This window comes from Salminus brasiliensis, chromosome 23, assembly GCF_030463535.1.
Source record: "Salminus brasiliensis chromosome 23, fSalBra1.hap2, whole genome shotgun sequence".
NCBI classification, from domain to species: Eukaryota; Metazoa; Chordata; class Actinopteri; order Characiformes; family Bryconidae; genus Salminus; species Salminus brasiliensis.
Window position 1 is genome coordinate 6,394,553 of NC_132900.1, and position 21,590 is coordinate 6,416,142.

The 21,590-nt window shown below is 42.9% G+C and overlaps 2 protein-coding genes across 5 annotated transcripts; both read left to right on the forward strand.

Moving 5' to 3' along the window:
- The first annotated feature begins 219 nt into the window (after nucleotides 1–219).
- mbd3a (methyl-CpG binding domain protein 3a) lies at nucleotides 220–10,859 on the forward strand. 4 transcript variants are annotated; one of them, XM_072668946.1, is made up of 7 exons: nucleotides 220–432; nucleotides 2,629–2,782; nucleotides 3,051–3,188; nucleotides 4,268–4,358; nucleotides 5,232–5,424; nucleotides 5,867–6,019; nucleotides 6,925–10,859. In XM_072668946.1, exons 1-6 carry the CDS (start codon nucleotides 323–325, stop codon nucleotides 6,012–6,014), a joined length of 834 nt encoding a protein of 277 aa, XP_072525047.1. In that variant the 5' UTR covers nucleotides 220–322; the 3' UTR covers nucleotides 6,015–6,019; nucleotides 6,925–10,859. The 4 variants fall into 4 exon arrangements, with proteins under 4 accessions (XP_072525047.1, XP_072525049.1, XP_072525050.1 ...); XM_072668948.1 differs by having other exon boundaries at nucleotides 5,247–5,424; XM_072668949.1 differs by having other exon boundaries at nucleotides 220–336.
- Nucleotides 10,860–12,451: 1,592 nt separating this feature from the next.
- LOC140546077 (RNA-binding protein MEX3B) lies at nucleotides 12,452–21,225 on the forward strand. The gene is made up of 3 exons (XM_072669209.1): nucleotides 12,452–12,837; nucleotides 13,564–14,126; nucleotides 15,745–21,225. The coding sequence occupies exons 2-3, from the start codon at nucleotides 13,628–13,630 to the stop codon at nucleotides 17,133–17,135; spliced, it is 1,890 nt and encodes a 629-aa protein (XP_072525310.1). The 5' UTR covers nucleotides 12,452–12,837; nucleotides 13,564–13,627; the 3' UTR covers nucleotides 17,136–21,225.
- Nucleotides 21,226–21,590: the final 365 nt, after the last annotated feature.

Consider the following 21,590-nt stretch of genomic DNA (forward strand, 5'->3'; position numbering starts at 1 on the left):
AATAAGGTCAGTAGAGTGGAACAGAATTTCGAGGAATGGCATACCGCGTGGAAAGTGGATAAAGTAGCTTAAACGACGAACTTCCACAAACATCATTTTACAGTTCAGTTCATTTGAAAAAAGAAACCGATTCGATTCTGTGGCACTGAACTGAGTCGTGGAGTCAGGACGCAGACTGTTCTTATGAATCGACTCCGAGCATAAAGAGTGTAGAGAGGAGGTCATGAGGTGAGAAGAGTGGCGGTGGAGGGGGATTGAGCAGCATCCTAAACATATTTATTCATTTCGGCGTAATTCTGCGACCCCGACGGCGAAGAGAAGCATGGAGAGGAAAAGGTGGGAGTGCTCGGCTCTCCCAAATGGTTGGAAAATGGAAGAAGTGACCAGAAAGTCGGGCTTGTCCGCGGGGAAAAGCGATGTCTATTATTTTAGGTACTGCTGCTGGTTTAGCCAGGGGGATAAGGCTAGCTAAGCTAGCTGGATAACGTTGCTTACCTGTGCTCACCCAGCATAACGCAGAACAGACCAGTTAGTCACCAGTTAGAAGTAATTTACCTCTAAATAGTGAAATGTGCGAGCTGAGACCTGCCTCCTCCCTCAGGTTAGGAGTTGTGCTGATCTGCTGGGCAGCGCTGTCTCGTTAGACGGCGTGTTTCGCTAACTTAGCTGGCTAGCTGGAAAGCTACCCAATGTTGTTAGCTAGCAGTGTTGCTAGTTAGCCAGTGCTAGCTAGCTAACGTGTTTGTTATTGTAGCTAGGATAGCTAGCTCGGTATCTCTATGGTCATCTGAGCAACTTTTCGGTAGTTAAGCAAGTAGAAATCGACTTCTGACGTAACTGTGCTGGATTCATGTAGCTAGCGTATAGGCTAGCTAACTAACTTGCACTACATGTCCAAAAGTTTGTGGACACGCCTTCTAATGAATGCATTTAGCCACTTTAGGTTGCACACATGGCTGACACACACAGCTTGTCTGGTCCCTGTAGAGAAGTATTGCCAATAGAATAGGACTCTCTGGAGCAGATGAATATGAAGCTATCGGCACCATGTCAGGTGTGGGATAGAGGGGTGTAAAGCCCCCCAGCATTGAGCTGTGGAGCAGTGGAACTGTGTTCTCTGGAATGAAGGATGGTGCTCAATCCAATACTTTTGGGATGAGATGAGGTGAGGTGAGGTGGGGTGAGGTGGGGTGGTGATCACCCAACATCCTTAACTCACAAAATCCTCTTGTCGCTGAATGCAATCACATCCTCACAACGATTCTACAAAATATGATAGAAAGCATTCTTCCCTGGACAGTAGAGACACTTACTCCAACAAAAGCAGGATAAACCCATTTGTAATACTCTTGATTTCGGAAGAAACAATGATTGAGCAGGTGTCCCAATAGTTTTGTCCATATAGTGGATTGAGATGCACAATGCAATGACGTTTAGGTCAACAGGACGAGATCAAGTGCCCCTGAAGAGTATAATCATCATCCTGAATGATAGTTGGTCAGGATTTGATTGAACTTTAGATTTTTTGTGAAACAGAAAGAAACAGATTTCAGATCCACTTCAAATCTCTAATAACCAGCCAAAGAATCTTAGCACACCCAGATTATTCCTAAATGAAATGCTAGGCAAGTTTATTTCTATAGTACCTTTATATTCTGAGGCCGTTCAGAGTGATTTACAAATGAGGTGAATGTAGGAGAATAAATATCAGAAAAGAAATCAAATCAAACTGTTAAATTAGAGGGAAAAGTGCAGTTGCGAAGACAAAGATGGAAAAAAGATCTTCACCTGTTGAAAAGCAGCCATAGTTGACTGAAAACTTACTTTACTGTTAATCAGTCCTTGGGATATTCATACTTTTAAAGTAACAATATTGTAAATTATTATTGTTACTGTGTGCTTACATGCAATATCACTGTGTGCCAAAAGTTAATTCGTTTAGAATCAATGTGCAAATAGTATTAAGTAGCCATTTTTCTAAATTATTAGTGTATTTGGAGTCACAACTTTGGGATTGGTATCATATTTCTGGAAAATGTGAGAGTATTGTTATAGAAGTCATATTTTTGCCATCTCGCCCACCGTTAGTGAGAATCATGCTTAACACTGTCTAGCGCTGGTAAACCAGGTCTCTGCCAGTTAGGAAGATCATATTGGTCAGTTTGCAAAATGGTGCTCTCAAAGCTGGTTAGCACGCCGTTGATGTTTGGATAGATACTGTACTTTAGTATCTGTTCCTACACAGTGCAGTAAGAGAGCCTGTATTGCTCAAACAAATGCCACTGGTGTCGATGGTGTCCTTTGATTATATCGGTCCAGGAAAATGATCTTAAACGGCATCTATGTCTTTCAGACTGCTCAGACCCTGCGGTTTGCTTTGCCACTGTTTAGATGAGTGCAGTTTAGTGGTGAGCAGCTTCATTGTTGACCTTGGGAACGCAGAGCGCTCTGGTTTGATCTGAAAACAAATGAGCAAATGTACAAATATCTGTATATTATATACTGCTTACTCGCGAAACGCTTGGGAGGGTTTGTGCCGAGTGTGTTTCCGTGTTGTTGTTTTTTTGTTTTTTTTGCGTATGTAACGGGACCCATTCATTAACTTTCACTCTTCCTCTCTATCCACAGTCCCACAGGTAAGAAGTTTCGGAGTAAGCCACAACTGGCCCGTTACCTTGGCAACTCCATGGACTTGAGCTCCTTCGATTTCCGTACTGGGAAAATGAGCAAACTGAACAAGAACAAACAGCGTCTGCGCTACGAGCACAGCGGCCAGAACAAAGTAGGTCGCAGACGTTTGCAGTTGGTATATAATGCAGGCTTCCGTCTGTATATGTCTGTATATGTCTGTATACAAGCAGATATGTGTTGTATAATTGCATTGGATCAGGAAACATGATTGTTTTTTTCGCTTTTCATTTCTCATACCTGCAGTTTACCTGCACAGCTATTTTTAATATAAGAATTCATAACAATCCAAAAGCACATTAGGTCAATTATCTGATCATTGTTTGCTTTTATTTATTTATTTTTATTTCATTTTACTTTAGGGTAAGCCAGACCTGAACACCTCTCTACCGGTGCGACAAACAGCGTCCATCTTCAAACAGCCTGTTACCAAGGTCACAAACCATCCAAGCAACAAAGTGAAGTCAGACCCTCAGAAGGCTGTTGAACAGCCGAGACAGGTAACCAGTCTTTTGGCTTCATTACGGCTGAATCTGCTGATGCAGCTTCAGCTTTATTCGCTCATTAGTCCTTTAAGTAGTAAAAAAAAAAAAAAGCAGAGTTTGAAATTGAATCTCATGCCTAATGGCTCCGATGGAAAGAAAATGAACAGAAAGTCCTGATCAGAGGTGGAGAAGAGGTGATACAGAGCAGTGAATGTCTTGATGGATGTGTGGAAAAGTGGTCACAAAGCAGATGTTAATGACTGGCGAAAATGAGTGATTGTATTTGGGTGTGCAGAAAACCATAGTCACTCATTTTTCTCTGGGGTGCTAATGTGACTATTTAAAGCATTTTGGTGAAAACTAGCTGCTTGGCATCAAAAATCATAATTTTATATGTTCAATTGTATATTGCGTCTGTGTCAGTGTATCCAGTGACTTTGCAATATCTGCATGTATTAGGGTGTTTCATATAAATGATGTGTATGACATTGGGGAAATTGGGCTGGCATTCGAAAATGAGATATTAAAAAGGCACTGATTCGTCATTTTGATGTTTTATGAAACAGGTAGTACATCATTCTACCTGCTTTAGTTTCCTCTCATTTCTATTCAAGTTTGGGATGTGTATTCAACTCAGTTCAGTTCAAGGGTGTTTATGCTGTGCTTTTTAAAACGAATGTTGTCACAAAGCAGCTTCACAGAGATCCCGGTCCAAGCCTCTTTTAAGCAAGCCAAAAGTGACCGTGGCAAGGAAAAAGTTCCTCACAGTAACAGAAAGAAACCCTCAGAGAAAACAAGACCCTTCTGGCCAACATCGAATAGCACAACCAAGAACTACATAATTAACTGGACAGAAAGCAAAAGATAATGAAGAGCTATGGCTAATGTGAGAGCAAGCCATGAGTTATGAGAATGCGAGTGAGTGTAGAACACATGCTCAGAGTTAATGTCCATGTAAAGTCTGATGTAGACAGATGTGCTGGTTGCTTCCATGCCTGGTTTTGACTTTGTGTTACTTGAGCTGTTCTGTGTTCATAAACTCTAAACGTAGACAGTACTTCATCAAACCCGATCTGTTGACTATCTCTCCTCAGCTGTTCTGGGAGAAGAAGCTTAGTGGACTGAACGCTTATGATATAGCTGAAGAGTTAATGAAGAATATGGATCTTCCCAAAGGTCTGCAAGGTGAGTCACTTAATGGAAAAATGAAGCAAATCAGAGTGCACATTTCCCACTTCTGAGCTGAGTTGGAGCTCACTTTTAAGCATGTATGTTCTACAGTTTAGAACAGTCACCCTTGTGTGATTTGACATTGATTTGACACATTCTGTATTTAAAAGGCCCAAATTAAATTTTTGTTTTTAATGTTTGGCATTGACAAAAAGCAAGGATAAGTTTTACATGATGTGCACCCTTTTAACTGAATCCAGTACTTTGGAATTTGGAGGTTAATTTGTGAAATTAAAGAACTAATGAAAGAAAAATATTATGTCAAAATTCTGATTAATATAATAAACAAAAATATATAATATCCTGATTAAAAATTCTGCTTTGTCAAGATAATGATTCAGTACTTCATTACATTTTCATTGACTTTCTGTGCAATTTCCAGGTGTTAAAATGAGGGTGGGGGGTTAAATAAATAAATAAATTGGCTGCCCAGCTTGTTGTTGTGAAACAAACATTTTAGATTGCTTTTAGAGTGAAACATGTTACATTTTAGAGTGCTTTACATAATTAAAAGTTAGTATTTTTTGTGGAATTTGGAGGTTCATTTACCAAAAAATCAACTAATTGAAGAAAATATATGATGATGATGATGATTTTTACGCCTTACGTAATTAGAAGTTGGGTCATATTTATAGTGCTGTTGTGTTTAAACCCCTCTGCCCCATACACTGATTTCACATTGCACTGTAGTCTCCAGCCTGCCTCATTTGACGGTAACCATATCAGATCATTAAATAATGAGTTCCACCCACACAATACAAATAAAGGTGATTTTAATGACTTCAAACAAGCCTAATTCCAGTTTTTAAATTGTGTAATGTTTGAAAGCGTCCTCCACTACAGGGGTTGGCCCAGGCTACACGGATAAAACGCTCCTGTCTGCCATTGCCAGCGCCCTGCACACCAGCTCTGCCCCTATCACAGGCCAGCTCTCTGCTGCTGTGGAGAAGAACCCTGGAGTTTGGCTCAACACCACACAGCCCCTCTGCAAGGCTTTTACGGTCACTGATGAGGACATCAGGTATAACAACACAAGTCTCAGTGTTAGGAATTTCACCTCAGGCAAGCAGGCCACACGTGAATTTGTGTTGCACACAAACACACTAGTTTCTTTTTTTTTTATAGATTTAGTCGGTTAGATTGTACAGATAAGATGTCATTGAGGAATAGTGAAACCATATCTGTGTATGTTGTATACACTTATTTCCTGAGCAGATTTGACTGTGCACATCGGATGAATAAGGGCAACTACATTTACAAAACTTACATTTTTGTAATTATACACTATATGGACAATAGTATTGGGACACCTGCTCATGCATTCATTAGAAGGGGTATATTGTGGTGTATATTGTAGAATTATATTGAAGTGTGTTGGTCATGCTTGTAAAGAATGTGAACTGCTGTGCCTCATGTCCTGCAGTGTTACTTAGGATGTACCCTTGCAACACCCTGTGTTACAGGAAGCAGGAGGACCTGGTGTACAGTGTGAGAAAGAGGCTGGAAGAGGCTCTTATGGCTGACATGTTGGCTCATGTAGAAGAGGCCTCTCTCGATGCAGAGTCTCTAAAGGAGGAGACAGTCAGCAATGAAGAGATGGAGACTGTATAGCCATGGTAAGTGCCAAGATACATGACAAGGGTGAGGGGAGTGAAGCATGTTTCCAAGGTAGTTTTAGTTTTGATTGTAAATATTTATGAACTCCCAACTACATGAAAACTGTCTTCATCAATCCATAGCACTTGTTTCCAGAACTCATCTGGCTTCTCTAGATGTTCTGTGGTATTGAAGATTGTTGTGCAAGCAATGCTGCACAGTGGAACAGCGCACCACGTCCATGACTCTGAGCAGCCCTCATAAGCTAAATGTTGTGCAACCTGTAAATGCAGGTTCTTGGCGGTCATTTATTGATGTCTTAGTAGCATATGAGCAGATCTCTCTGAAAGTTTTCTTGGTCTTCCAGATCTCATCTTGACTTCCACAGTTCCCGAACTGCCATTTCTTAACATTTTGCACTATAGAAACCGCAAGCTAAAGAATGCTTGGCTGTGTTATAGCCTTCCCCTGCCTGATTACTTACATTTTAGATCTTTAGAGAGTTTCTTTGAGACGCCTGTGGTTGTTGAATGCTATTACAGGGTTTAAAGTGTTCGGGAATAGATAAAGCTTAGACATTTGACTTCATTACCATTGGTCACATGCTTCCGGCCTGATTTGCTAATCAAGATCTTGCCAAAAACAAATCTGAGACTTTGCAACACTTTGGTGTCCCAACTGTTAAACTGTTTGGTTAGTTACAGAAGCTGTGTTTTACTTCTTCTCAATTAAAAAAAAAAGTAATTTGGTCAAGGGTGCCCAACCTATTGCATAAGGCTATCATTTCACATTTACTTCCTAAAAACAGATGTTATGAAAGAATTGGTTTTTCTGGTGGGGTGTAGCTTGGTCAGTGCAGTGTGTCGATTGTTTGAGTGTAACTGCAGTGCCTGGTATGTAACCTGCTCCTCTGTGTGTTGTTTAGATGATGCTGAAGGGAGCAGCATGGACTACGGTATTCCCCTGCTGCGCAGAAAGGCAGACAGACACATGACATGAAACTGGACCTGACGGCTTACGCTGTCTCTCAATAGTGAAAAGTAACACTTTGCTACCTTTTCCAGTGCCCCACTAAATGAACTGTGAAACGTAATGTTTTACATATGACGTTCTTAGGAACTGTTTGTAATTTCTCACCCTTTTCCCATTTTCTGCTATTTTTTAATTTGCTGTGTGTTTTAAGTGTTTGTGTTAGAAGATTTGAGTCTTGCCATACTCCAGTTGTGTGTATGTGAGAGGATGGTGCTTTGTGCTCTCACAGATGCATGGAGTTTACTACAGGTAACACCCACAGCTTTTAAAGCTTTTCAATTTTACAGTGGTTTTTCTGTGCTTCTTCAGAGCACATTTCTAGGCTACCCTGGATGGACAAACATGCAACCTTGCAGTTTGTTCTCAGTATTCCCTAACAATGCTTTATTATTATTATTATTATTATTATTATTATTATTAGAGCCACTGAGAAAAATTACAGTCTTAAAGGCCTAATTACAGTCCTGCCTACCACATCTGCAGCATGCAGTCAGTTACTGTGGCCAATAATACAACACGTTTCCCTGAACTTAACAGAAGCCAATGAGCAGATGTTGAATTCTGTGGACAAAGGTTGGAAATGTGGGACTGTGTAATATGAAATCCCATCCACTGACGGACTTCAGCAGCTGCCCATTGACTTGTGTTATATTAAAGGGAAACTTGTCTCAATTTTCATCCGTTGTACTTGTATAAGGATCGGATTGTGAAGCGCTGGAGTCTTCCTTTTAATAATGAAATCAGGTTCTAACTGATCGAATATTGTCATAAGAAGTCGGAGCCAGCTTCCCTACAGTGCAGTCTCAGAGATTGGGAATGGAGAAACACTGAAGCCCTTCAAACCGACTGTTTTACTAATGGTGCTTGTCTTTCTTTTTTTCGTACTGTAGATTATGACTACAAAGGTGTGCTACGGTGCACAATTGGCATTTTCTTTGGTCGGAGTTACTAGAAATTGTTATTGTGGAGAAATGTCAGAACATAATTTTGGTTGTTGTCAAGGCCACAAGAAGCTATGAGACAATTTTTTTTCTTTATTTAAAAGGTCCTAAACGGCCCGATCATGACAATTTTTTTTTTTTTTTTTTTTTTATACAAATTTCACTTTATAATAAAGCAGTTTGAATTTATTTGTATATATTGTTAGACATTTTAAAACTTACTGTTCACACCCCAGTCCATACAGTCCATTCAGGGGCTGCATTCTTCGGCGGCTGCGTGGACCAAGAAGACCAAACTGAAATGATTCGGTCTGCTCTTCAATGGATTTCCTGTTTGTCACAAATCGACACTCCTGTCACCTAGCAACCTTAACTGCTCACAGGCATGCAATGAGCCTCGGGATAAGTCGGCAGACGAAGAATCCGCCCCATGGAAAAAGGGAAGCGTTTCTCGGCCGTATGTGAAGGAGCCTTCGAAAAGTCAGACAGTCTAGTCGTGCCACTGTGGTGCAATCAGTCTTCAAATGCAGCCTCTGAAAGATGCAGCCCCTAAATTGGGACACTCGTATTCGGAAAATATGCTGGGGAAAAAAAACAGCTGTTTGGATAAAACTATTGCTCTGATGTCTTAGTAACCAGCTCATTTACATATCTACCTGCTCAGCTGACCACCATTTAGCTACATCCATTCATTCATTCTTTTTTTTTTATATAAATAAATTAGCTCAGTTATCTAATAGCCATTTTAAAGGCGGTGTAATCAGAACAGCCTGTTTAACTTAAAAACATAAAAATAACAAATCTAACATACAAGAAAATGTTAAATGTGAGCCCTTTAAAAGCTCATGCCCGAGCCATGCCACTTTGCCATCAGGGTTTGGAGTCAGAGAGCGCACAACTGGCTGTGCTCTCTTTCTTCATTACTCTTGACTGTTGTTGGTTTTATATTCTGAATTAGACCAGTACCCTCCCATCCAACACAGATAGTTTGATTCACTAGGGAATTGAATCACTTAATCATTGTTTCTTGCCCAGATGGCAGATTCTTCAGCTGGTTCTTTGCATCTTCCGGCAGTATGGTCACTCAGACTCCGTAAAGACTGTTAACAAAACAAATCCTTATTCCAAACAGCAAAACCTTTGCTTTATAAGCTCTGTCACATCCATGGTTGGAAAAGCCATGCTAAGCTCTAAAACCATTAAAGGCCAGTTTTGTAGACAACAGATTAAGTACCATGTCTTAGACTAATTACCTGTAGGGATTCGCCACTGAGAGAACTCTTTAGTCTTGCTAATGCTCAGCTTAATCTGTTGTAATCGGACCATCATATTCCTGTTTGCTGATATAAGTGTTACCATGTAAACAAAGCTATATTGAGTGGAAAACCTGTTTTGGGGCACTAATGTGCTGTAGGGGGTGGGGATTGGGGGCCTGTCTTCTGTTTGTAGGGTATACCTTTTAAAAAGGTGCTACACAGGGTTTCTTTGAGCAGTGCCATCGAAGAACCACTTTGGGAGAATCATTTGTGATTGTGAGTATGAAGAACATCTGGCTTCTTTAAATGGTTCTTCACTCACACGGCTCCTGTAAAGAAATTGTCTGTGCTCAAAGAACCCTTTGTAGCATTGTTTTTCATATTTTTGAGAGTACATCTTGTACTTTTTGCATACCTCTTTTTTCTTTCTTTTGTCCCCTCCTTTCCAAAATAAAGCATGTACTTCAAAAGCTCACTTAACTTCAACCCAGATCATTTAAACCCAAGGTCAGCGCAGTCTACTAGGACAAGAGCTAAGGAATGTTCTGATTGGACAATTCTCACTTTGGGCTTAAGTTGTCCAGCTTGCTGGCAAATTCTGCTCTGTGAGATACCCTCCTGGGTGGGCGTTAGCATCGCTAGAAGCTGTTTGTGAATAATGTAAAGGCAGGCAGATGATGGGTTTACGCTTTAAATGACAGACACCCAGAGATTAACAGCTGCTAATCCCCCTACGACCCCGTTTACACCTGCTCACTTCATGTGACAAGTATCTGGATTGTGTCCTGATAAGATTTTAGCCACATGCGTTTATGCTGGGTAATCAGATGCGTCTCCGGTTAGTCAGAGTAAAATCCGATTGCTGTGTTGGACTGAATATGCAAATTTGCTCATTATGTTAATGCTTGGAAAACGGAAGCATTTACACTGCTGTAACATCAGGCTGAAATGCGTCTCAGATCAGACCACCTTCTGGAGTTGTTTGAGAGATCGGATTAGTTTAAATCTGGTTTAAATGAGTCTTGGGTGCGTTTACACTTGCACATTTGAGGCTTGGCCTTCTCCAGGTATAATCCTGATACTAATCTGGGTGAATTGACCAGGTGTAAACAGGGTCTGTCACTGTCTGAAAAGGGCACGAGACTGTATGCTGACAACAGTCTTCACTTAGTGAAGATTTACTCAGATTTACTGACCTCAGTTTAATGTGCTGGACCTAGGAGACTTTTCTTTGTCCAAATCGCTTTTAGCATATGGACAACAAAATCCTGAATCCTCATCAGCACACATCTGACTAATGCAACTCGACATTAACTGTTTTACATGTTTTTCTTCATGTGACACCACTTCACATTATGTTATGCCTACATTATGTGTTTTTACCTTTGCTTTGGGAAACGTGGTTTTGTTCTTTCAAAGCCAGACAGATTTAAACAAGAGTTTCTATTTTACAAAGACAGTTATTGGACTGGTTGCGTTCTCACATTGAATAACTGTAATCTACAGAGGAGGCACAAGCTTTTTGTACTTTTATGCAGTTTTCAGTGCTTGGATATAATTTTTTGACAGAAGACTCCCTCAAAATGGGCTTAATTTTATAAAGCAATTAATAAATTTGATCTTTGATGAAATTGTTTTGCTGTCTTGTTTGATTTAATTAATTAATGTGATTTAGCATTACGGCTGTTTTACCACAAGTTATCTTTGAGCTGAAATATCCTGTTTTTCAGTTCGCTCTTAAAGTAGTGAGCTGACTATATGGACAGAAGTATTGGGACACCTGCTTATTTATTGCTTCTTTTGAAATGAAGTGTATTAAAGAGTGTATCTTGCTTTTTTTTGGAAGTGACTGTCTCCACTGTCCAAGAAAGGCTTTCTACTAGATTTTCCAGCATTGCTGTGAGGCTTTGATTGCAGGTCTGAGGCACTGCAATTCCCAAACAAGGCGATGATTGAGCTGCTCAGGATGCTCTCCCTAGTCCCCCTGTAGAACATGGTGAGGATTGGAGGAGGAAGTTGAGCTTTCCTCAGTCTCCGCAGGAAGTAGAGGTGCTGCTGGGCAGTGTTGGATGTTTATACATGAATGGCATTAAAACGATTAAGACAACTGTCCATTGTATTATTAGTTTTATTTTGATACCATAGCAATCGTGTAGCAACATCCTAGCAACTCCTTGGAAGTGGAAATCAGCTAAAACTGAGCAGCCATTGTGTGTTTTACGTAGGAAACACACTTTTCTATGTTTTATAGTGCCATTTATATTCAAACAAAACTAAATGGGTTTGTCAGTGATCAGTAAAGACATTTATGGTATAGTTCCGTATTGGTGGGTTTGTGTCTAACTGACACAATAACATAATTATATGTTGATGAAATATGCGTGCGGTGTGTTTTTGTCCACTTTTGAATATTCATTTTTTATTTTGTTACCATAGTGACCATTTAGCAACCAACTAGCAACACCATAGCAACCATGTAGCAACTGCCTGGAAGTATGAACTATATATTTATATATAGTTCATACTTCCATGCAGTATATATATATATATATATATATAATTTTATGATGTAATATAATGATTTAAAGATGAATGTGGTGCTTTTCTGTCCACTTTTATTATATATTTTTTGTTTGTTTGTTTATTTATTTTTTTTACTTTGATAGAATAGTGATCACCTTGCAACCAGCTGGCACTGCCTAGAAGTGGGAACCACTTAAACGCTGCAGCTATTCAGTGTTTTCATTCAGGAAATGTACTTTTCTAGTTCTACAATGTTGTTGTTGTTGATTATTTTTACATTAATAGTATATTTCTGGCATTTGCTCAAAATCAAAGAAATCAATAAAACATCTATTGTATATCATTAAACGATTAACATGATTATATATATTTTTTAAGATAAAGAACTGTGTGTGGTGCTTTTCTGTCCACGTTTGAATGTTAATATTTTTATTTTGATACCCTAGCAATCATACAATTGTGCTAATTGCTACGATTTCCTTCAACACGGATAAAATGAAACTAAACGAAACGAAACGAAACAAAAACGAGCATAAAAAAAACGCGTGTTGGTAAATAATGCGCATTGTGTCCGGTTTGTCATAACCGGTCTCGGGTACGCGCAGGCGCGCCACCGGCTCTCCGCGCGCCTATTGCGTGGCCTTTGAACCCATTGTTGTGTCGCGGGTGACGTCAGCGCCGTGTGCGCGAGAGACGGGCAGAGCGGCGAGCGTGCGCGTGGCGAGACAAAGACGGCGGACCGGAGGAACGGGAGAGAGAGGCGCGAGACGCAGCGAGCGTGTTTTTGTTGTCGTGGAGCTGCGCGCGTATGGCGATGTGAAGGATTTTGCGGGCGAGCGCGCGGACTGATGGCAGAGTGAAGAAATAGTTGTTTTTGAACTGAATTTAATTTATTCCCTCTCCTCCGCGAGCGGACGACTCCCGGCGTCTCGGATCACTCCGTATGGTTTTTAAATCTTTTCTCCAACGCCCCCCGAAATTAGCAGGACCCCGCTAACCCGAGCCAGAACTGCTTCACGGTTTTATTATTCCTTCTCGGAGTCGAAGGAAAGGAGGACAGCAGGAGTGTAAGGAGGTTGCCCAGAGGTAAGGCGCATTTCGCGTGCTCATATGAACATTTTGTAAATGTTCTGATCGATTTGTTGAACTTTGTTCGGCGTGGCTGCACGGTTCTGTAGATGTGTAGATGTTCTCCACAAACAAAGGCGGCGACAACGTGACTTACCGTCTCCTGCTAGCTGGCTAACGTTAACGTTTGCCATCAACAAAACGTACGGTTTGGGACTCGAAACTCTCCTAAATCGCGTCCTGGAAGGTCCTGCGTGGTGTTTTTGTGAATGTCAGGGCTTTGTTAGAAGAATAGAGGCGGGTTGGAGTCAGAGCCGATTGTTAAAACATGCTACCAAGCTATGGTGGCGAATCCAGGTCCGGGAAGTAGGATTCCGCGCCAGGATTTAGTTCGGACTGCGTGGAACGCCCGAGCTGCAGGAGAGCCGTCCAGGCAGTCAGACCGAAATCCTGGCGCGGAATCTTAGTTGCTGGACCTGGACTCTCCGCTTCTGGAGCGTGCTAGCTAGTTGTGATGCTATGTAGCAGCGTTAGCCACGCTGCTAACAAAACTGGCAGGCGAGGAGAAAGAAACAATAAGGAGGACAAAGCAGGGAGAGGAGGAGAGGAGGGAGTTAGCGTGGTGTTCACACTGGCAGTAAGGTTAGGCGTTGGGACCTTTATTTTATTCGCATTAATGCGGTTTGTAAACGAACTGGCGTTGAATTGCATTGTTTGCCTGAACTCATTTCCTTCTGTTTTCAGGGAGCCGTTCCCACCCAAAAGCCACCCCGGAGTCTGATGCTCATCCACGGGGACTAAAGTGACTATGCCTAGCCCTCTATTCCACCCTGAGATTATGGATCACGACATGGTAGTGAGCAGCCAGCAGAACGGGGTCACTCTACCCAGGGAAACGGACTCGGAGTCCCGGGACGAGGACCATCAGGAGGCGCTCCGCTTCGCCCTAGACCAGCTGTCACTCATGGGGCTGGATAAAGTGGATCCCCTGGACGGGACCACGGGCACCGCGGTGTCCGAGAACTGCAACGGGGGCAGCGTTGGAGGAGGTGGAGGAGGAAGCGGCGGGGGCTACGTCGACCTGACGATGCTGGAGCACCCGGGTGGATCTCGGGAGTCTCCCACCTCGTGCTCACCGTCTCCGGAGTACTATGGCCCGGGCGGCTACCACATCGGCGGCCCGCACTCTCACGCGGTGCTCGGGGAGCAGAGCTCAGTGCTGTGCAGCCGAAAGAGGAGCGTGAACATGACCGAGTGTGTGCCCGTCCCCAGCTCGGAGCACGTTGCAGAAATTGTAGGACGGCAAGGTAAGTCACCGTTTTTTTTTTGTTTTTTTTTTAATGTTAACGCGTGCACGCGTTTTTACGTAGCATTCAGGTGCTTACGCTGCTGCTACATGCGCGTATGTGTTTGTGAAGGTAAACAAAAACAACGGGCTTGAAAGTAACTCTTTGTCTGGGACTGCTGTGGGAAGTTCTAGCCTCTTAGCTCGGCTAACTGTTATGGTGGTGCCTATGGAGGAGTAGCTAGCGTGCTGCATGTTTTTGTGCAGGAAGCAGAAGTTTGGCCGCGTTTTTGCGCACAAAGCATAAAGCACAAAACATCAGCCATCCCCCCAGAAAACGAGATCTTGCCACCGGGCTGTTGTCTGCTAGCTAGTCCTTCCTCGGCAGATGGAAGTAGCTTTGGAGGGGGAGGGGAGCTAAGGGAGGAGGAGGGGGGTCAGACAAAGCGGCAGATTGTCGGGGAGTCTGGACGTGTCTAGCAGTCTGCCCCAAACAAAAGAACCATATCGATCGATGCTGTTTGGTCAGACCCAAGTCCACGTTTGGCGACAGGACCTGTCCCACGCCTCATTTATGATGGTTTGCAGCGTTCAGGAGTTTTGGAGTTTGTGTTTACGCCTATATTGTTCATAACCAGGCAGCAACGCGTGCGCAAAGTAGGGCCGAGCGCGCACCGGGACGGGTCTGGGCGGTGTTTGCTGTCTCTGCGTCGCGCCGGACGGAGCAGCCGCATTAAATAAACGTTAGGCGTATTTTAGCTCTTTTTGCACACCGTTGTCCATATTAACGACAGACCGAAAGCCTTGTGGGGCTAAACGCGTTTGAGGGCTGGTTATTGCATTGTTCTCTTTGTTTGAAAATGCCATGCTTTCTGCCTCCGACAATGACATCACGCACCACGCTCGCCATTGGCTGCGCGCAGGAAGCTGGCCGTCCTTAAAGGCACAGTAGCGCCCTGTTGGGTAACAGCGTTGACATGCTAACCGCTCGTTAGCTCTTGAGGAATTAACGGCTAAACAATGTGCTGTTTAGCAGTTTTACTTTATAACTGGTTCCTGAAACCATGTCTGCGTAACTTTTAGCTTCTTAAACAGTGTTCAGCCCCCTCTTAAGTCAGTCCTCTAATCATACCCTTTGTTATATAATTGACCAACGTTAGCTTCCATGCCTTTTCCTTTGTGACAGGGTGACAAACAGCAAGCACATGTCTGCACTGAATTTTCTCATGTTTAGAAATGGAGTCTTTTATAAAACTAGATTACATTTTACTCCCTTTTTTAAGATGTTTCCCCATTTCTATAATGCGTGCATTTTTTTTTTTTAATCATATACATGTTGGGTGTTACATGGGTGCTGGAGCAGTCCTTTGTTATTGTCCTCGAGACTCTGATCCATCAGACTCCTTCTGTTCAGTTAATTCACACTTTAGACGATTTATTATTTTCTTTACATTTTCTATTTATTTGAGGTTTTACTTCAGATTTATCTTAAACCTTTTTTACCTTTAGTTTAATTTTAATGTAACTCTGTTTCACATCAGATGCTATACAAATTGTTGCTTATTTGTTGATTTTTTTTTTATGCATTTATTGGCTAATAAAACTAAATCTTTATTTCTCGCATTTGTTTTCACTTGCAGGTTGTAAGATTAAAGCCCTGCGTGCAAAGACCAACACTTACATCAAGACCCCCGTTAGAGGAGAGGAACCCGTATTTATTGTTACAGGCCGACGCGAGGATGTCGAAATGGCCAAGCGGGAGATCATCTCAGCCGCAGAGCACTTCTCGATGATCCGTGCCTCACGCTGCAAAGCCGGGGCTGGTGGAAACGGCGGGGGCTCCCTCCCCGGACCCCCTCACCTTCCGGGCCAGACCACCATACAGGTTCGTGTTCCCTACCGGGTTGTAGGCCTAGTGGTGGGGCCTAAAGGAGCCACGATCAAACGCATCCAGCAGCAGACACACACATACATTGTGACGCCAAGCCGAGAGAAGGACCCCGTGTTTGAGGTGACTGGGATGCCGGAGAACGTGGACAGAGCACGAGAAGAGATCGAGACACACATCACTCTCCGCACGGGCGCCTTCGTGGACCTTCAGGGTGACAACGATTTCCACAGCAATGGCACTGATGTCAGCTTAGAGGGTCTGGGCTCGCTGGGGCTTGGTGGTACTCTGTGGTCACGTGGAGGCAGCCATGGCCACACCTCTCAACCTCCACCACCTCCGCCTCCACCACCCCCACTCCCTCTATCCATGCACCACTCCTCACGCAAGCTGTCCTCCGCCTCCTACCACAATGGTGGCATTACCTCTGAGTCGTACTCAGCCAGCCGCCGGCCCGCAGAAAGCGGCAGCCCCACAAGCCCCTTCAGCACAGGCAGCGGCGGCGGCGGTGGTGGCGGCTTCACCTTCAGCACCGACTCTACCCCCGGCCTCCCAGCCACAGCCTCAGATGACCTGAGCTTCGAGTTCAGCGGCTCCAACATCTGGGCGCCCTTCATGAATGGTGGCAAGCAGCCACAGGCCATCCGGCGCAACAGCAGCGGCCTGAGTGGCGGCAACATCACACCCCGTCTCTCGCCCACCCTGCCGTCTGACTCCTCGGCCCTGGATCACCCGCTGGCCCGCAGGGCGCAGAGCGACCCTCTCAGCACACTCTCCTGGCTCCAGACTGGATCGTCCTTTTCTGGTGGCAGCAGCAGCAGCGGCGGAAGCACCACTGGCTACTCCTCCTGCTCCGCCTCATCCTTGCCCGGGGGTTCCCCCACCGACTCTGAGGGTGGCGGCATGGGCGTGGCGTCAGGTGTCCTGGGTCGGTTGAAGGCCGGCGCCCTGGCCGGAATGGTGCCTGGTGGCGGCAGCAGGGACTGCTTTGTGTGCTTCGAGAGTGAGGTGACGGCTGCACTCGTGCCCTGCGGCCACAACCTCTTCTGCATGGACTGCGCCGGGCAGATATGCCAGTCGCAAGACCCGGAATGCCCTGTGTGCCACACCCCCGCCACTCAGTGCATCCGCATTTTCTCTTAATGCCACGCTGGCAGACCAGACAGGGGGTTTTGGGGAGGGGGCGCTGTTGTTATTAAAAACCTATAGAACATCCAGCTGTCCTACTATTTAGAAAGTCTACAGCAAAACTGTAAGGAGAGAGGAGGACATATATCTGCAACCTGCCTACAACATAGGATTGACAGTAATAAGTACCGTATTAGATATGACACTATTCTGACGCTGAGTTATTATTATTAATAATAATAACTATGATAATAATTACCATATTATTTACTGACTCATGTACTTGTCCCAGGCTGTGGAATCAGCAGGTCGTGTGGGTTTCCTTTTTTAGAACTGAGGTCTTGTGGACGAGGAGGACGGATACCAGTGTCTTATTTTTCTTTAGGCATTAATTTTATCTAACGCCGATGAGTCTGTCCATGTATAATACATTCCCCTCCCCCCATCATTTTTGCTTCTGAGCTCAACCTGACCACAGGTTGTTATTTTTTTGCTTGAGACTTTTTTTCTACTCGCAGATATTTTTCAATTTAAGCTGCATAGGTCTGCACTTTTTTCTAATGGTTCATTTTGGAGAAAAAAAAATCAGAGGGACAGGAATATGCTTTGGTTTTTGGTCCCGCATGTTTGCGTTTTGATTTCCTTTTGCACACTGTTGAAGTGAGCGGCAACACTATGACAACGAGCCTGTAATGGTGAGCGTGGACAAAAACGCAAGACTGTGGAGCCTGCACACCCGTCAGACCAAAATATTACTTTGTTTTTTTGTTGTTGGGGTTTTCGTTTTTTTTTTTTTTTTTTCTTTTTTTCTTTAAATCAATGAAGAATGAAACACTTAATATTTATTCAAGTTAAGAGTTGATATCCAACATAATGGTTAATGTTCAATATAAAGATAAGTAGGTAGATAGAATAGGTAACATTGCATAAGAAATATTCTTACAGTGCTAAGAGGTTGGTGTGTTCCGCCTGTCTCTTGTCTTTGTCTCTCTAGCCTTACAACCTTAAAAACACTCATAACTCCAGTCCAGTAGAGGGCGCAGATAGCCCCTCTGTACCGAACGGTGATCTGTGGCCTGTGTCTTCTAGCGTAGGACAGGCTGGTCATGTACACTTCATTACCACAGACACTCTTTATTATATTTGCTACTATGATCAAAAAAAAAGGTCAGAGGTTCGTTCATTCCTATTTTGCGCCCCCAGCCCGTCTCGAGGGAGCGTCAGAACCGACATTTAAACACACCACGGACGTCGCACAGTCTGGAGTCGCCTTTTAGTCCACGGAAAACCTTATCTGTTACAGTTGGATCTGTTTTAGTGTTTTTAGAGAGGTTCTTTTACCGTTCAGCTCTCTTGAGTGGATGTGGACAGACATGGCTTCTTCTCCACAAACCACAGCGTTCATCGGAATTACTGAATTCTAGTATAGATAGGTCTTTGTAACTTTGCAAGAATGTTTCTCCTTACTGTGGAGGTATGTGTGTATGTATGGGTGTGTGTGTTTGTGTGTGTGTGTGGAGGAAGAGGAGGATAGTGGGAGGTTTTTAATTTAGTGGACAGTTGTAGAGCCATCCCACGTTGTGCACTGCGACACATTGCAATGTTTTTGTTTGTTTGTTAGTGTTTGTTTTCTCCTGCCGGGGCCACAGTGGATCTCTTGGGCCAAAATGGAGAATTCGTTGGTCTTCCGCCCCTTCCATTTATGAGCTCTTTTGTACGTTCTTGCTCTTACTTTTGAGGATGAACTCCCCTCAGATCAACCTGCCTATAAAAGCAGTGCTGGTCTCCACACTCTCAGTATGGAGATTTCTTCTCCCCGCTCTGTTTTCGTATCATCGCTGTCGCTATCAAAATCTCGTACCTTTTTAATTCTGTTGCTTGTGCCATTTGGAAACCCAGTTCAGTCAAACAAGCCAATAGAAATGGCCTGAAATTAAACAAGTCTCCGGAACAAAGATTGCTTTGGAAATACGAAGTTTTGCTACGACAGTGTTGATATCCTGCCTCTTAATTTTTTCATTTGTGCGCTAATGTACAGCTTTTGGTCAGATGAAATGAGTCCAAAGTAGCCCTTTGAAAAGTTCGTACCGATTTTTACGCGACAAGCCATGACGACACCACACCGTTTCCAAAGGGCTTCCTGTGACTGCACTGCAATTCAGGTCTCATTCAGTTAACAATAACCAGGAAAATTCCCAATCCAAACCTGGCAGCTATATCACCCAGGGCTTCCATACACTTGTTTTGTGCGAGCATGTCCGAGAGCTGCAGACGCAGGTTAGGCTTTTAGGGGTTGTCGGAGCAGCTGTGATCTTCCTGGTAAAGCTGGCTTAGAACTGAACCAAGATCCAGAGACTGTAAAACTGCGTTGTTTCTTCGTCGTACTATTATTAATATTATTGCTCTATTTAAAGGCTGAAGTGTGAAGGTCTGAGGCACCTTTTTCACTCATTGATAGGTTGAGGAGTTTGCATGGGTCGTGTCTATGTTGTCCAACGAATTTCAAAACTATGAAATCAAGCAAGCTTTGTAAAGCTGGTCTGCATTTCTCATTCAGCGTCTTGACTGACTTATTTTTTTCCCGCTGGAATGCTGCAGAGTAATTTGGTCGTGCCAGTCCGGTTGTTCCAGACCAGTTAACGGTGCCTTGGTGGTGCAGATCACTACTGACGGTTGGTCCGTTGTAGATAGTGAGGGTTATTCTGTGCTGGTTCACACACCACACGAATCACCCCATTGCCTGTGGCTGAATTGTAAACAAGGACAAATACTCGAGCATACTTTTTGGGGGGTTCTTTTTGGCTTTGTCCTGCTGTTACTTAAAGAGCAGGGAAATTAATAATAACGAGATGAGTCTTTAAAGTATTTGTTCAGAGTGTGAGAGATGGCATCTGAGTCCGCCTTGTCTTTGACTTTTTCCTCGTTTTTCTTCTAAAACAAGTGATTTTTCATTTTTCTCAAGTGTTGGAAACCTGTCAGCTGAGGTATAGGTGTTTTTAGTGAGGTTAGTTTTAAGAAATGTGTTCGAAACTGGACCCGGGCCCAAGGGTTTTATTATTTTTCCACTGCTTTTCTGATTTCTGATTGTACAGTAGGAGAACGGATTAAAGGTACAAGATGTGCTCCGAGTTAGTAGCGTACTGTAAAGGTGCCTCCGAATCTGTGTTGTCTGTGCTCCAGGCGCTTCTCAGCCGACTTCAGAAATCAGCCTCAAGGACAATTTATCTTTTCTTTTCTTTTTATTTTCTCTTTCCTCCTTGAATCTTGTCACTCCAAGCCTGGAAATACTGACACCACAGAAAACTTGGAGATGGAAATTTGTCATCTGTAACCCCTCCACCCCCTTTCCTTCCCCCAAGGTTTAAAAACAGGGTTTACAGAAGTTGTTCTGAGGGGGAGATCTTTGGGCACAGTCTTGCATCGGAATGGCATCAACTGCCGTTTTTCCCATGAATCACTTGGCCCTCTAACTCTGCTCTCCTTTCTAGTTTTATTTGAATTTTTATTTTTGCTTTAATTCTTTTGTACGCAGAACCAAAAGTTGTTTCAATAACAAGGTTTCAGACCTGCCTGTAAATACCCTGAATTACAATCATTGGGATTTGTTTTCCAGAAAGTACAAAACTATTAAGGTTAATGTAGTTTTTAAAAACATGTATCATTATTTGTAAGTTAACTATCTGCATGTCTTGAAGCCATCAGGCATTAGCTAATAATTTTCTAAAGAGAAAAAAATCAACAAAAAAAAAACTTTTTACACATTTTATTTTTACAATTTATTTGCTTACCTTGACATAAATATCCCAGATTATAATGTGACCCTTTTTATTACTGCAAATTTATCTTTATTTTCCATATTTCTGTTTCCTGTGTACAACATATAGGCAATTTATAACAAAATGAAAAAATTATTGAAGAAATTTAAAATTGAAATATATTTTATTTGAAAGTTTATGGACCTTTTAGCCGTGAGTTGGAACAATTGTATACTCGTATAATTTGAACTGACTTGACGGTTATAAGAAATGTATCAAGAGTTTTATTTTTTATGCTTCTTTAATAAAATCTTGTTTTTTGTTTTTGTTTTTTACTGTAAAACAATAAACATCAGTCTCTCTGCTTTTTGTGGGGGTTACAATAGAACAACGCAAGATTTCATCTATATAATGTGAGCTTGGGTGTTAGGACCAGTGTTTGACAGTCAGTTTTTATGCTTGGTTACTTTAAAGCTAAATTGCCTGGAGTTGCAGGAGATACAGAACTTACCAGGAAAGGTGATGGTCTCCTTCACCCGTGGAGCCACAAGGGGGCACCATAACATCAGGGCGTACCTACATGTCTCAGTTGCAAGAGTGTGTATGCTGTATTTATAAACTGCAGGTTGTTAGTCTTCTCAAAGTCTGAGTTTTTATAGTGAAAGCCAGTGAACAGTTGCTAGATACATACAGAACAGGCAGTGGTGGTCTGCTC